General features: G+C 51.5%; 1 protein-coding gene across 1 annotated transcript in view; it reads left to right on the forward strand.

The window, feature by feature from the left end:
* Positions 913–12,852, forward strand: part of PRAG1 (PEAK1 related kinase activating pseudokinase 1) — a 48,371-nt gene continuing 36,431 nt past the window's right edge. The window contains 6 exon segments of the mRNA XM_021077408.1: positions 913–1,129; positions 5,308–5,718; positions 7,994–8,988; positions 8,990–9,035; positions 9,038–9,514; positions 9,517–9,815. Coding sequence (XP_020933067.1) covers positions 5,389–5,718; positions 7,994–8,988; positions 8,990–9,035; positions 9,038–9,514; positions 9,517–9,815 — 2,147 coding nt within the window. The 5' untranslated portion in view covers positions 913–1,129; positions 5,308–5,388.

The following is a 12,852-nucleotide window of genomic DNA, read 5'->3' on the forward strand; positions in this document are numbered from 1 at the left end:
AGGGGCAGAGGGAAGGCCCCAGGTGCTTTTTGTTTTTGTTTTTGTTCCTGTTTCATTTCACCGAATTCCTCCCCAACCAGGCGGGCACAAGGTGGTGACCTTAGCGCTGGCTCCCTGGAGAAACACCCAGGTCAAGGTACAAGCCTGCGGTAGGCAGCAGGAGGAAGGGAGGAGGCTGAATGGGTCGTAGGCTGTCCAACTCTCTCTTAAACGTTTTTTAGCCGGAGGACTATCTCGAACTCACTCTATCTCAGTGAATGAGTCACTTACTGGAAACGGTGTAAACACAGGTGTAATATTGGCCTGCGGAAGCCCTCGAGGTCCCAGCCTGGAGGAATACCAGCCCTTTCCAACCCTTGCATTCCAATTCCAGAAAACTAAAGTTCAAGAGGTTAAGCCATTTGCCCCAGGCCTCCCTCAGTCGAGGGACGGAACAGGACCCAGAACCCGCTGTCAGGATTCCCAGCCCAGCTGGGTCTCCCTCAGCCTCCTCCCACCCGCCACAGTCATGGGCAGTCTTGGTGCCCACGCAGCTTTCGGAACCAGTCTCGGGTCCTGACCTCATCGTTCCCCTGGTTCTCCTCTCTAGCTCTAGGGCGGCACCTCCCCGCCACTCTCGTTCTCTCAGGGTCTCACAGAGAAGGCTGCATGAAGAGACGCAGAACACCTCTGTGCACCTTTTGGAAAAGGGAAAACAGGCTTCAAGACAGCGAACCTCGCCCCTGCAGAGCTGCGCGGGCCATCCTGGGAGAAGGGTGCACAAGGGCGCTCGCTAGCTTGAGGGTCGGAGGGCGCCAAGTCTCAGGCTGGGGGCGGAGCTTCCTGGTCGCGGGCGGGAGGGAGGGACGGGGCGTGGATCTCTGCGAGGCTAGCCCGCCGGGGGGCGCGGAGCGGCGGCGGCGAGGACCGCGGAGGTGCGGCGGGGGCCAGGCGGGCGGCGCCACCGGAGGCGGAGGGGGCGGAGCAGCGCTCGCAGCTGCCACCCGGCTGCCGGGCCCGGGCAGACGACACCTCCCGCGGCCGGGCACGCACGGCGCGCACCCTCTCTCCAAACAATGCTCGGAGGCGCCCCGCGGGGCAGCTGGCTACTCGGCGACCGGCGGCGAGGCTGGAGGAGCGCGGCCCCGAGGTGAGCCCGCGGCGCCTTCTCCAAAGTCGGCCTCTTTTTGTCTGGCAGAAGTGGCTGCAGAAGGGAACTCCGGGGGAGCGCGGCGATTGCAGAGCTGGCGACCCCCGTTGGCGTCCCCTGGGCTGACAGGCAGCGCCTGGGGGTGGTTGGAGCATCCGGACCGCGTGCGCCCCAGGTTGCACCCGAGGTGGTGGCACCGAGCCCCGAAGATCAGGGAGCCGGCAGGGTTTGTTCGATTCATTCGAGAATCGCGCTTTTTCGAATGGGGAAACTTTCCTCCGAGTTCCGGGCGGGGAATCGACTGTTCTGCTGGTCTCGCTGGTCTGGCTGCTCTGTTTGGGGCAGGAGACCGGGGCGCTTTAGGAATTGCTATTGTGGAGACTGCTTTTCCTTGGCCGCTAGGTTTGTCAAAGGAGCAGAGAGGGAGAGTACGCCCGGGCGTCTTGGACTAGGCCCCCGGGAGTGATGCTTTGGGGCCCCACGTTAGTCGCTGCCTCTTAGGCAGCCCCGGGTTGGATGCCAGCCTGAGAATCTCCCGGGGGAACGAAATGATCCCTTTTCCCAGAGCCCATGGCAGAGCTCTCTGAAAGACTACTGTGGGCACGTTTTTAATCTTTGCTTGTGCTGCCCCTTCCCCAGCTGGACGGACACATAAACACACATTTAGAAGATAGAACCTCTCCACTTTCCCTTCTTGCATGAGAATGCAGGCAGGGCCGGCTCACTGTGTCTGTTTCTCTCAGGTGAAGCTCAGCCAGCAAGCACATGGCTTTGCAGAGCCGATAGCAAAACCCAAAGGTCTAGGAGGGAGGAGTTTTGCAAGGCCTTCAGCCCAGAGTCAGGTTGGGAAGGTCTTATTGATCACTGACCTGAACTATCCTTAACAACCCCTTCCCTTTTGAGCCGGAAATCTGACAGGAAGCGGTGAGGAATTCTGTGGTTATTTCGCTATCATGGGGTCTTGTGGAACGCTGGTATCTTCCTTACTGGTTCAGACTGTAATGGGTCTAACCCACAAAAACCACATTCCTACTACAGAGATTAGATTACATAGCACTGGAGAAGGAAAAAGGAAAATAAAAGTCAGGTGAATATCATGACTTACTCTGTGTGTGGGGGGCGGGGGGTGGTAAGGGGTAAGCCCTCACTTTCTCCTTTCTGCCTCGGCAACTCCTGTCCACTGAGTGTTAAAATCCAGATAATCACTTTCATACCTATTTCTCTTTTCCAGTGTTGCATTCTTTTAGTTGTAATACAGATAAAAATTTTAAGAGTATTTTCTGTCACCTGAGGGTAAGGCATTAGGAACTTTTGATGTAAGTTATGAGGTGCATTTGGAGCCCAAAGATTTTATTTTATGGATCTCTTCGCCAGTCTTAGGATTCTTTTTTCGATGGAGTGGGTGTGTATATGACAGCTTCAGTCTTGCAAATTGTAGCCACAAATCTGGTGCAGAAGTTTGCAGAGGCAAAGATATTTTATCATGACTTGGATCAAAAAGAATGCTGAGCTCTTTTTCTAATTTTACACTGCTTCCTCTCACTGAAATGGGAGAATTTGCATAATTCTGGGGGCTGCCTCCCCTTGGAGGTAAGGAATGTGGGCTGGGAAGGTGCCATTCCCAGGCTGTGGAGAGCTGGCACTGGGAGGCGGGCAAGGCTTCTGCTTTGTGAGTGCCACTTGAGTTTTTCCACCATCTTTTACTTAAAACAAATAGGAGATAATTCCAAACACAGAGCCTCTCTAGACAGAACTGGAAGAGAATCCTCTCTGGCTTGATGTGGTGATAAATTCTGTTTGCTGTGACTGAGAAACCAGTTTTAACAGGATGTGTAGTGAGTCAGTGATGGTGAGGAGCCCAGGGCTTCATTCTGTTCCTGTCTTCGTTCTTTTTCCCTGAAAACCTTTCCAGTCTCTGAGCAATTGTGTGGTGAAAGTTGCACCCATTGTCAGAGAATTTCAGAATTGAGGATGGGAGTGAGGAGAGTGCTTGTGAACTGGTGAGAGGTTCCGAAGGAACCTTCCCAAATGCTGGTAGTCCAGAGCCCATCAAGAGTTCCAGGGGTGGAGTGGAGCATCCATCTGTGACACAGGAGAGGGGTCTCCGGCACCAAGCAACCATGACGAGTTTGTGACAGTTGCCTGGTGAGTGGGAAAGGAGGCGTGGCCACCCCAAGAGGCTTCTTTGCTGATCTGTGAATGCCAACCTCCTCAGATAGCCCAGCCTTATGAGGAGCTGCAGGAACAAGAGGAGCCCACATAGACGAGATTGCCAAGCTCTCTCCCTCCATCCGACCTGGGGTGTGGAGCCTCTCCCTGTGTTAGAGGGGGGCTGTCTTTTCTGCGGCCAGCATCCCCAGGAAGGGACCTTCTCCCTACCTCAGAGTGGGGGTATAGAGATTTGCCGTAGTGGACACGGAAATACTTCCTACACTTTTCCCTCTTTCCAAAATTTAGCAGGAGCCTAAAGCTCTCTGTCGCCTGGGATTATAGGAGAAAGAAAAGTCCTTGCTCTCCTCCTCTGCTTGTTGAAGCTTAGTGACCTCTTCTGGGGAACTTGGCAAGGGATGAACCTGCTACTTGGGTGTATTCACAGAAGAGTCCAACGTGCAATCATCTTGATACATATGATGCTAATAGTGGTCACAGAAGACAAATATACTTATCTTTTTTTTCAGAGAGTTCATTTAGTGTAAAGGTTCAGTGGGGTTTCCTGGTTAACTTTGGAGGGAAAAGAGGCAAATTTAGCTTCAGCAGTCTTTGAATAAGCACCCCTGTCTGCAAGTGTGGGAAACCAGAAAGAGACCTCTTCCCACAGAGATTCTGGAATGATTTGGGGGGCTCCTGGCTCATTCTACCTGGTTAGTGCTGTTGATGGTTTAGAGAGCATCAACCTCAGAGCCAGTTCTCACGGAAGGAGAGTAGAAAGCAGACCCGGGGGCCAAACCCTCTCTGTTTAATGAGAGTCTGTTCACTATACATTCTTCAGGACAGATTTTTTTCTTGAACCATCTCCTTATGAGGAAGTCAGCTCATTTAAATGAGGAAAGAAGAGCAAAAAGCGGCAGATGCTAGGGAGCAACTCAGTATAATGAGTGAGGTGTTGATGTGAGGGGACAAGGACAGAGTTGGCTTCTCTCTCTAGAAGTCCTGAACTCTCTGTGCCCGTGGATATTTCTTAATTTATGTCACTGCCATTGTTTTCCCACCAATAAAATGGGATGACAGCTCTCTGACTGGTGTTATTCAGGTTAACTGCTTAACCACTGCAACCAAGTTTCCCCTCAATGGTGAGTTAATTTACTGGGTGAATTTCTGTGGTACCAACTTTCTGCCTTCGGTTTTGTCAACTCTCAGAGGCAACAAACTCTTTCAGCAAGTTTTCTGCCTCCCCCTCCAGGGTTCTCATAGGGAAAATAACTGTCCAGCCCTAGCCCACAGGGCTGTGGTGACCAGGAATCTCTCTTTTGGTTGGTTTTCCCCCTTGGCTTTTAGCTCTGGCTTGTATAGATCTCACTGAGCCCTGGGTTGAATAACGAGCATATCAAGCAAGGGGAGGGGGTTGAATTCCCAAGATGCCAGACCTCCCGGAGGATCCCCTGGGGGGCAGGCCAGCACCTCACCTTTCCCCTTTCTCACTGCTTCTGTCCCCGCCTCTTAACAAGTATGGATTACAGTGCTGATTTCAGAGTCCAGGCTTGCCTCCCCTCTCACATAGTTCTTGGTTAAAAATTGTGGCTTATCTTCTGGAAGCCACAATTTTTATTTGCCGTCCTATTTGGTAGTTCTTGTTTTTCTGGGGCAGAGTCCCAGGCAGCAGGGAATGGGCGACAAGCCACTCATCTCCAGCCCTGTGTGATTTCTTCCCATTAACTGCCCCCCAAATCTCCAAGCTCAGGATTTCAGGGAACCGAAGTGTCCTTTATACTCTCTACTCGTGCAACAGAGCTATGTTTAGTTTTTACAGCTTTTAGAGGATCACAGCACTAGAGAGGGACCCATGACAAAGGGGTGAGAGTCTTGGAATAAATGAAATACTAATCTTTACCTCTTTTCTCCGGCTCCCCCCTCCCCACCCCGGCCATGCCCCAGTCACATCGTATTGATCACCTCTTTGATCACCTATGCATCCTCTGCCAGGTAAGATCTCTGACTTGGTAAGTGTTCTGCCTTTCCAGGAAGCTGCCCTGTGAACCCCATCCACCTCCTGTGAGAGGAGCCAGGCACAAGATGAACCAGCCCCCCGTTCGCTGCTCAAGATGCACCAGACCATCCCACTGAACCCCGAGAGCCCAAAAATGTCCGCGTGCAGCGACTTTGTGGAGCACATCTGGAAGCCCGGGTCCTGCAAAAACTGCTTCTGCCTGCGCAGCGACCACCAGCTGGAGCCCGGCCGCCCCCAGCCCCGAGCGAGCAGCCTGCCCCCTCCGCCTCGCTTGCCCCCCAGGCCCGAGAACGGGCGCCCGGAGGATGACAGCCTGAGCAGCTCGCCCTACTCCAAGCCCACCATTGCTGTGAAGCCCACCATGATGAGCTCCGAGGCCTCTGATGGGTGGACGGAGCCCGGCGTGAGTGCTGACGTGGCACAGGTGAGGCTGACTCAGCCCCGTGGCATTTTACAGGGGCTGCTCCTGTTGTAACACTGGGACTGGCCGGCGGCCAGGGAGGGCTGTTCCAGCAAGACTCCTGCAGGACAGCTTCCAGTCAGCTCCTTCCTGACTGCGGCCCTCTCTTCTCATTGCCCTCCTTTCTCTCAGTCCCTTTAGGGTAAAAACCATTAATCCAGTCCCTCCAAGTTTATTTGGAGACTGTATTAATGATTTATTTTCAGGTTGTATCAGCGTAGGCCAAAATAAAGCTTTTTCTAAAAAGTTAAAAAAAAAATTTCAATGGAGTATTTCAAATATATACAAAAAGTAGCTCCCATGCATTCACCACCCTGCTCTATGAGCAGAAACAATCAACTCATGACCAATCTTGTTTTGTCTCCCCATCGTCCCTTCCCTGGGATTTTAAAGCAAACCCCAGACATCACGTCATGTTGGTACTTCTTTAAAAAAAAAACGAAGTCTTTATTAAAAATACCATCGGAGTTCCCATCATGGCTCAGTGGTTAACGAATCCAAATAGGAACCATGAGTTTGTGGGTTCGATCCCTGGCCTCACTCAGTGGGTTAAGAATCCAGCGTTGCCATGAGCTGTGGTGTAAGTTGCAGACATGGCTCGGATCCCGAGTTGCTGTGGCTTGCATAGACCGGCGGCTACAGCTCCCATTAGACCCCTAGCCTGGGAACCTCCATATGCCGCGGACGTGGCTCTAGAAAAGACAAAAAAAAAAAAAAAAATTTTAATTAAAAATTTTAAAAATTAAAAAATAAAAATACCATTATCACATTTAAAAATATCAGCAGTAACTCCTTAATATCATCCAATCCCAGCCAGTGTTCATATTTACAATTTGGAAGCCTGAATTTTTTCCAGCTTTGATCTAGAACCACTAAAAACAACTATATACTTAGAGATTAGGCCATTCTGCTCATCCCTTAGGTGACTTTGACCAAGGACTAATTACTTAGAAGACCTGTAGACCCTGCTGCCTCTAGGAAGCTGTATGTCTAGGGCATATTCTAAGAACTTCCTGTGACCTTTTTGACCTCTTTGCCCTTTCTAGTTTTCCTAAACTGTCGTGTTGGGTGGGTCAGGAAGTGTGCATGAGCTTATGTTAAGTCAGCGGTCAGTTTTAAATCAGAGGAAGCTTGATTGAGGCCAGCCATCTCCTGGGGTTTTCTCAACTTCATGTCCCCTTCAAAGGTGCTCCATTTTCCCAGAGCTGGTTACACCCATTACCCAGGCCTTTCTCCACACCTTCCACTCTCACAGATGTAAACCAGGGACTCTTTCCCTTCAGAGTCATCTTGGAAAGGAGCCAGAGGCAGCCCTGCTTTGAGGCTGCTTTAAAGTGAGGGTAGGGAAGGAGGAGGGGATTTCAGAGATGGAAATGACCAGCCCACATGGCTGTCTAGCTCAACTAGTCCAGCCACTTGTGCAGGCTCGGGCTGAGGTCACTGTCTGTAACTGGGAGAAAGAGCATGGCTCAGAGCAAAGCAAGGGAGCCAGGACCCAGCTCAGAAACCACCTCTCACCCTCCTGCCCTCTGACACCACCCAAGGTGTTTTTAAGTTTCATGACTTTGGTTTCTTCATACTGTGACACTGTTATCAAAAGACTAACAAACACAAAGCAAAAATTAAACAAAATCCCTAACTTTATTTTCAAAGCCTGCAGAAGAACTTATCTCATCCAGCAGTTTCGAGGGAGAAGGCAAAACGTTCTTTGTTAGTGTTTTTCCCCTTACCTCCCAGACATGGGTGGGAAGTGCACTGGAAGACCAGTGGCTCCCTGAGGGCTACAGCAATGATGAAAAGGCTGTGGTGGATTTTCTGTCGTGGTTCAGCTGTGACATAACTGACTAGTATCCATGAGGACTCCGGGTTCCATCCCTGGCCTTGCTCAGTGGGTTGAGGATCCGGCGTTGCCGTGAGCTGTGGTGTAGCTCACAGACATAGCTTGGATCCTGTATTGCTGTGGTTGTGGTGCATGCCTGCAGCTGTAGCTCCGATTAGACCCTTAGCCTGGTAACTTCCATATGCCGTGGGTACGGCCCTAAAAAGTAAAAAACAAAAAACACAAAACATGAAGATGAGAAGGCTGTGGAGAGATCAGAGGGTAGGTGTGCTGCCCCTCTGCTTCACAGCAGCTCGGAAGACAGTTTACAATGTCATGGCATTGCTCTCTCACTTACTCTCTCTTCCTTTTTTCTCTGACAAGGTCTAATGTAAGTCTTTTAACCTTGGGGCTGTGTAGGTCATCTGGAGACGAGCCCCCGGCAAGCTCCCCCTCCCGAAGCAGGAAGATGTGCCACTAGTTTACCTGGGCAGCTTCCGAGGTGTCCAGAAGTCTGCTGGGTCCTCGGCCCCTGCAGACAGCCAGCCTTGCTGCCCCCCTGCCTGTGCCATGGTCGGCCTACACAGCATAGAGCCCCGGGGGGAACGGAATGCCTCCTTCCACCCGCTGAGCTTCCCAGATGAGAAGCTTGGCCAAGAGGATAAACCCACGATTCCCTACCAAGAGCTGACCTCCACCCAGGAGAGCTTCCGCCAGAAACTTGCTGCCTTTGCTGGGATGACATCTGGCTGCCACAAGGGCTCCGGGTCCTACCCCTCTGCCCAACCCCTGCGGGAGTCCCTGCCCTCGGAGGATGACAGCGATCAAAGGTGCTCACCCTCAGGGGACAGCGAAGGGGGAGAATATTGCTCCATCCTGGAGTGTTGCCCCGGCAGCCCAGGAGTAGAGGATACCTCACAGGCCGAGGGCTCCCGACACAGACATGGCGGCAGGGACTGCTTACCAGCGTGCTGGGAGCAGGGCGTGTGTGCGAGGCCAACCCCGGAGGAGAAGCGGGCTTTGAGCTTCCCTAGGGAGTGCTGCAGCCAGGGCCCGGCAGAGAACCCGCCCCGTCTGGGCCCCAAAAAGCAGTCCCTCACCTCAGAGGCTGCCAGCTCTTCGGATGGTCTCTCCTGTGGGAGTGTCAGCAGCCGTGCCAGCAGCCCCTTGAGCCCCCACGTCGAGAGTGATTACTGCTCCCTTATGAAGGAACCTGGGTCTGGGAAGCAGCAGGACCCTGGCTGCCACAGGGTGGCCTCGAGCAGGTGCCTTGGGCTGACTGTGGAGCCCCAGCCCCCAGCCCCCTCCAGGGAGGCTGCACAGCCTGAACCCATCTATGCTGAGAGCACCAAGAGGAAGAAAGCTGTTTCAATGCCTTCCAGGCCACAGGCCAAGGCAGAACAGGCAGCAGCTGCCCCAGGGCCAGGTGCGGACAGCAAATACCTGGGCTCAGAAAACAGCCCTGGCCGGGGCCAGGACAAGGAAGGCTCAGATATGGCCCCCCAGGTGGCAGCCACCATCACAGTCATGGCAGCCCACCCAGAAGAGGACCACCGGACAATCTACCTGAGCAGCCCAGACTCCTCAGTGGGGGTACAGTGGCCACGTGGGCCCCCGAGCCAGACCCCTGAGGCAGGAGAAGAGAGCCCTTCAGCGGGTCAGGGGCTTAGCTCCAGGGAGAGCCACCATCTTGGTGCCAGTGAGAACACGCCCAAAGGGAGACCTGCCATCCCCCCTAAGCTGTCCAGGAGCAGCCCTGGAGGGTCTCCGGTGTCCCCCTCTGCCTCCCCACTGTCCGACCTCAGCGAAGGGAACTCCGGTGTCCCTGGGCCCCAGCGTCCATCCAGGGGCCCTGCTGACCCCACTTCTTCCTGCCAGGCCAACAGTGTCCCCACCAGTGACTCTGTCAGAGGCCCCCCATCTGGCACCACCACATCAGCCTGGACCAGAGGCGGCCCCGGTACCAGACCGGGGCCTGGAGTCGCCAGTGCCGGATAGAGGAAGAGGAGGAGGTGGAGCAGGACTTGCTGAGCCAAAGCTGGGGAAGAGAGGTGGAAAATGGCCCCACGGACCCCTCCAACTCCTCCACCTTGCACCACCTCCGCCCCACAGATGGCACCTCTGGGCAGAACAACAAAGCTGGGACCGGGATGAGCAAATCAGCCTCGTTTGCCTTTGAGTTCCCCAAGGACAGAAGTGGGATTGAGACATTCTCACCTCCCCCGCCACCTCCTAAATCACGGTGAGTACGACTGTGTGTGTGTATGACAGGGGTTCATCTGGCAGAACAGAGGGCTCTTCCAGAAACCTTGGTCTTTGCCGCCTCTCTGAATGGCATTGGGCCTGGGCTCAGGGTTCTAACTCCAGGCACCAGTGTCAGCCCAAAGGCCCTCATGCCTTCATGTAAATTTCTGCCACTTGGTGCTGGGCACACAAACCTACCAGCAGTGTCCTGCTTGGGACTGGCTGTTTGGAAGGCATCTTTCCAAGAAGCACCGACAAGCGGTCCCTCTTTCCTGGTGCCCATCCTCTTGTCATCTGGTGCCCTTTTTCTTCCCATCCCTCTGAAGTGTCTTCAGCAGGCTTTCCCCCCCACCCCCCAAATCCTGAAATTCTCCATCTATTTAAACCTGCAACAGAAGGCTACAGGAGGCTATGCTGCAGAATCACAAGAGGCAAAGAGATGGGGAGGCAGAGGAGCAATGCCACTGTGCTCCATACATTGTGACCTTGGTGGTGATCAGGCCTCAGGGCCAAACACAGAATAGTAGGAGGTGCTGCACATGGTTCAGGGCCCTCAGATGTGGGTTTTTAAAGGGGAAAAAAAACATATATAGTTTCATGTTAGCATGCTGAAACTCACAGCTTTCTTCACTGCTTTATTGCTCTCTCTCCTGCCAGTTTAAAGTCCCTCTCAAAGGCCTAAGAAAAATAAATGCGTTTTTAAAGGTATTGAGTTGTGTGTGGAATTTAAATTCTGGGGTGAAAAAAAGTCCCTTTATTAAAGCAAAACTGATTCCTATCGGGAAAAGGACAGCCTGCTGTTTTTCAAAAGATGACAGCCTTTCGGAAAAGATTTTCACGAATGGTGTCATTGCTAGAGGTTCTGTTTCAGCTCATGTGTCTCCAGGCTGATGTCAGAAGCAGGGAATTGATCACAGGGAGAAACAGCTGTGGCACTTGACTTTGCACATCAAGGTGTCTCAGGCTGTGATGCATTCTAACATGGGCATTTTTTGGGACCACCACATTGTTCTGGTATTGGATTGGCCACCTGCCATGCAGAGTTGACCACCACTCTCCAGATCCTTCGGTGCTTGCAGCATCTTTGGCTACAGTTTTCAGTCCCTGAATGAATGAGGGGTTCTCAGCTAAGAAGAGCTCCCATTTATATGGCACTTACTATGGGCCAGGCACGGAGCTAATGGACTTAGATATATGAACTCATTTCATGCTCAGAATAATCCTAGGATGTGGGAATTCTCTTCCCCAATTTAAAGATGACAAAATGGAGATAGAAAGAGCTGAAGTCAGAGTTCCCATCATGGCGCAGTGGTTAACGAATCCGACTAGGAACCATGAGGTTGTGGGTTCGGTCCCTGCCCTTGCTCAGTGGGTTAACGATCCGGCGTTGCCGTGAGCTGTGGTGTAGGTTGCAGATGTGGCTCGGATCCCACATAGGCTGGTGGCTACAGCTCCGATTCGACCCCTAGCCTGGGAACCTCCATATGCTGCGGGAGCGGCCCAAGAAATAGCAAAAAGACAAAAGAAAAAAAAGAAAGAGCTGAAGTAACCTGCCAAGGTCACACAGCTGTACCTGGCAGTCTGCCTCTGATGTCTGTGCTTCCAAACACCTAGGGCGCATCAAGACATAGGGAGTGTGAGCTGGGCACATGAGTAAAACGTGGCCATTGTATCTGTCTGCCTCAGGCCTGGGAAGGTTGGTAAGAAGCATAGGGTTTGGAGGCAAAAAATTAAGTTCATGCTGTGTGTCTTTCCTACAGATTGAGTGATCTTGAGCAAGCCATGCACTATGACCAAGCCTCAAAGTTATTTTCCAAAACAGGCTAATAATAACAATACATTTATAATACCCTGTTGTCGAAAGGCTCAAATGAGATGAACAGAATCCAATGCAGAGATTAGTTATGAAGGCAGAAGCGACCCCAAGCTGTTGATTATGGCAGGGACAACCACATCCTTATAGGAACCGGTCTAGCCCGATCCCAGGAACTCCACCTGAGCCTTGGAAAAGGAACAAGAACTTTCTTGCGTAAGAATCGGAGGGTTTGGAGAAACCCCAGTTACCATAGCAGTGTGACTCAGGTAGAATCTTTGTTAGCCTCTGGGTTGTGATCAGAGTTTTGGGGGCCAGTTTATTATGACAAGATCATTAGATTATACACATCTCAAACCAGGTGGGAATCTCAGAGGTTCTGGGTTCCAGCTCTTAACGACAACAAAAATTTTTTTTATGTTCAGAACTTTTGGGAGAAAAGTCTAAAATAAAATTAACAAGTGTGAGGGCACACAGAAAAAGAGCATCTGGTACTATTTAAAATAAATCAAACTAGTGTATATATTTATATTCATTTAGGGAAGATTTTTTTCAAGCATAACCAACATTACCTTTTGAAGCATCACATCTCTCCTGTGAAGAGATGACAGGGCAGGCTCAGGACCATAAACTGAGTTTTAATTCTGGAACTCTGTACTGCATGTACTGAATTCCTCTGAGGAATTCACAGCCTTCAAACCTACCATGTCATGGTGATGGCAAATCAGAGTATTGATGAGAATACTCACAGTTGACTCAGTACCAATACCAGAACCATGCTGGTAACCATGGCAGGCTAATGTCAGTTTTCCAAGATGGAAAAAAGTTGAAGGTCTTTGAGCACTGTCCAAGTTTAACTGAATTTCTTCCCTTGGACCATCTGTTAAATGGTCTGTTTCAAAGGATCAGCCTCACCTGTGAACCAAGATAACGGCTTTCATGATGTGTATTATGTACACTCTCAACTCTTGAGAGAGGGGCTATTCCATGCAGGGTAGAGTTACTTTTTACTAACACTTCCTTAAACAGATCCATCTGCTTTCTTGGGGCATTATGGAGGAACAAAGGGTCATTTTCTGGCTTTGTTATGGTCCTGTTTCACAAAACTGACTGACCTGGAGGGGAAAAAAAAAAAAAATAGATTTCAAGAGTGACTTGGCTTTCCTATGGTCTTGTTTTGAATGTTTGGCAGTACCTTGTCTGCCTGTGAGATATTGTCTTC

Source organism: Sus scrofa, chromosome 17, assembly GCF_000003025.6.
Source record: "Sus scrofa isolate TJ Tabasco breed Duroc chromosome 17, Sscrofa11.1, whole genome shotgun sequence".
NCBI classification, from domain to species: domain Eukaryota; kingdom Metazoa; phylum Chordata; class Mammalia; order Artiodactyla; family Suidae; genus Sus; species Sus scrofa.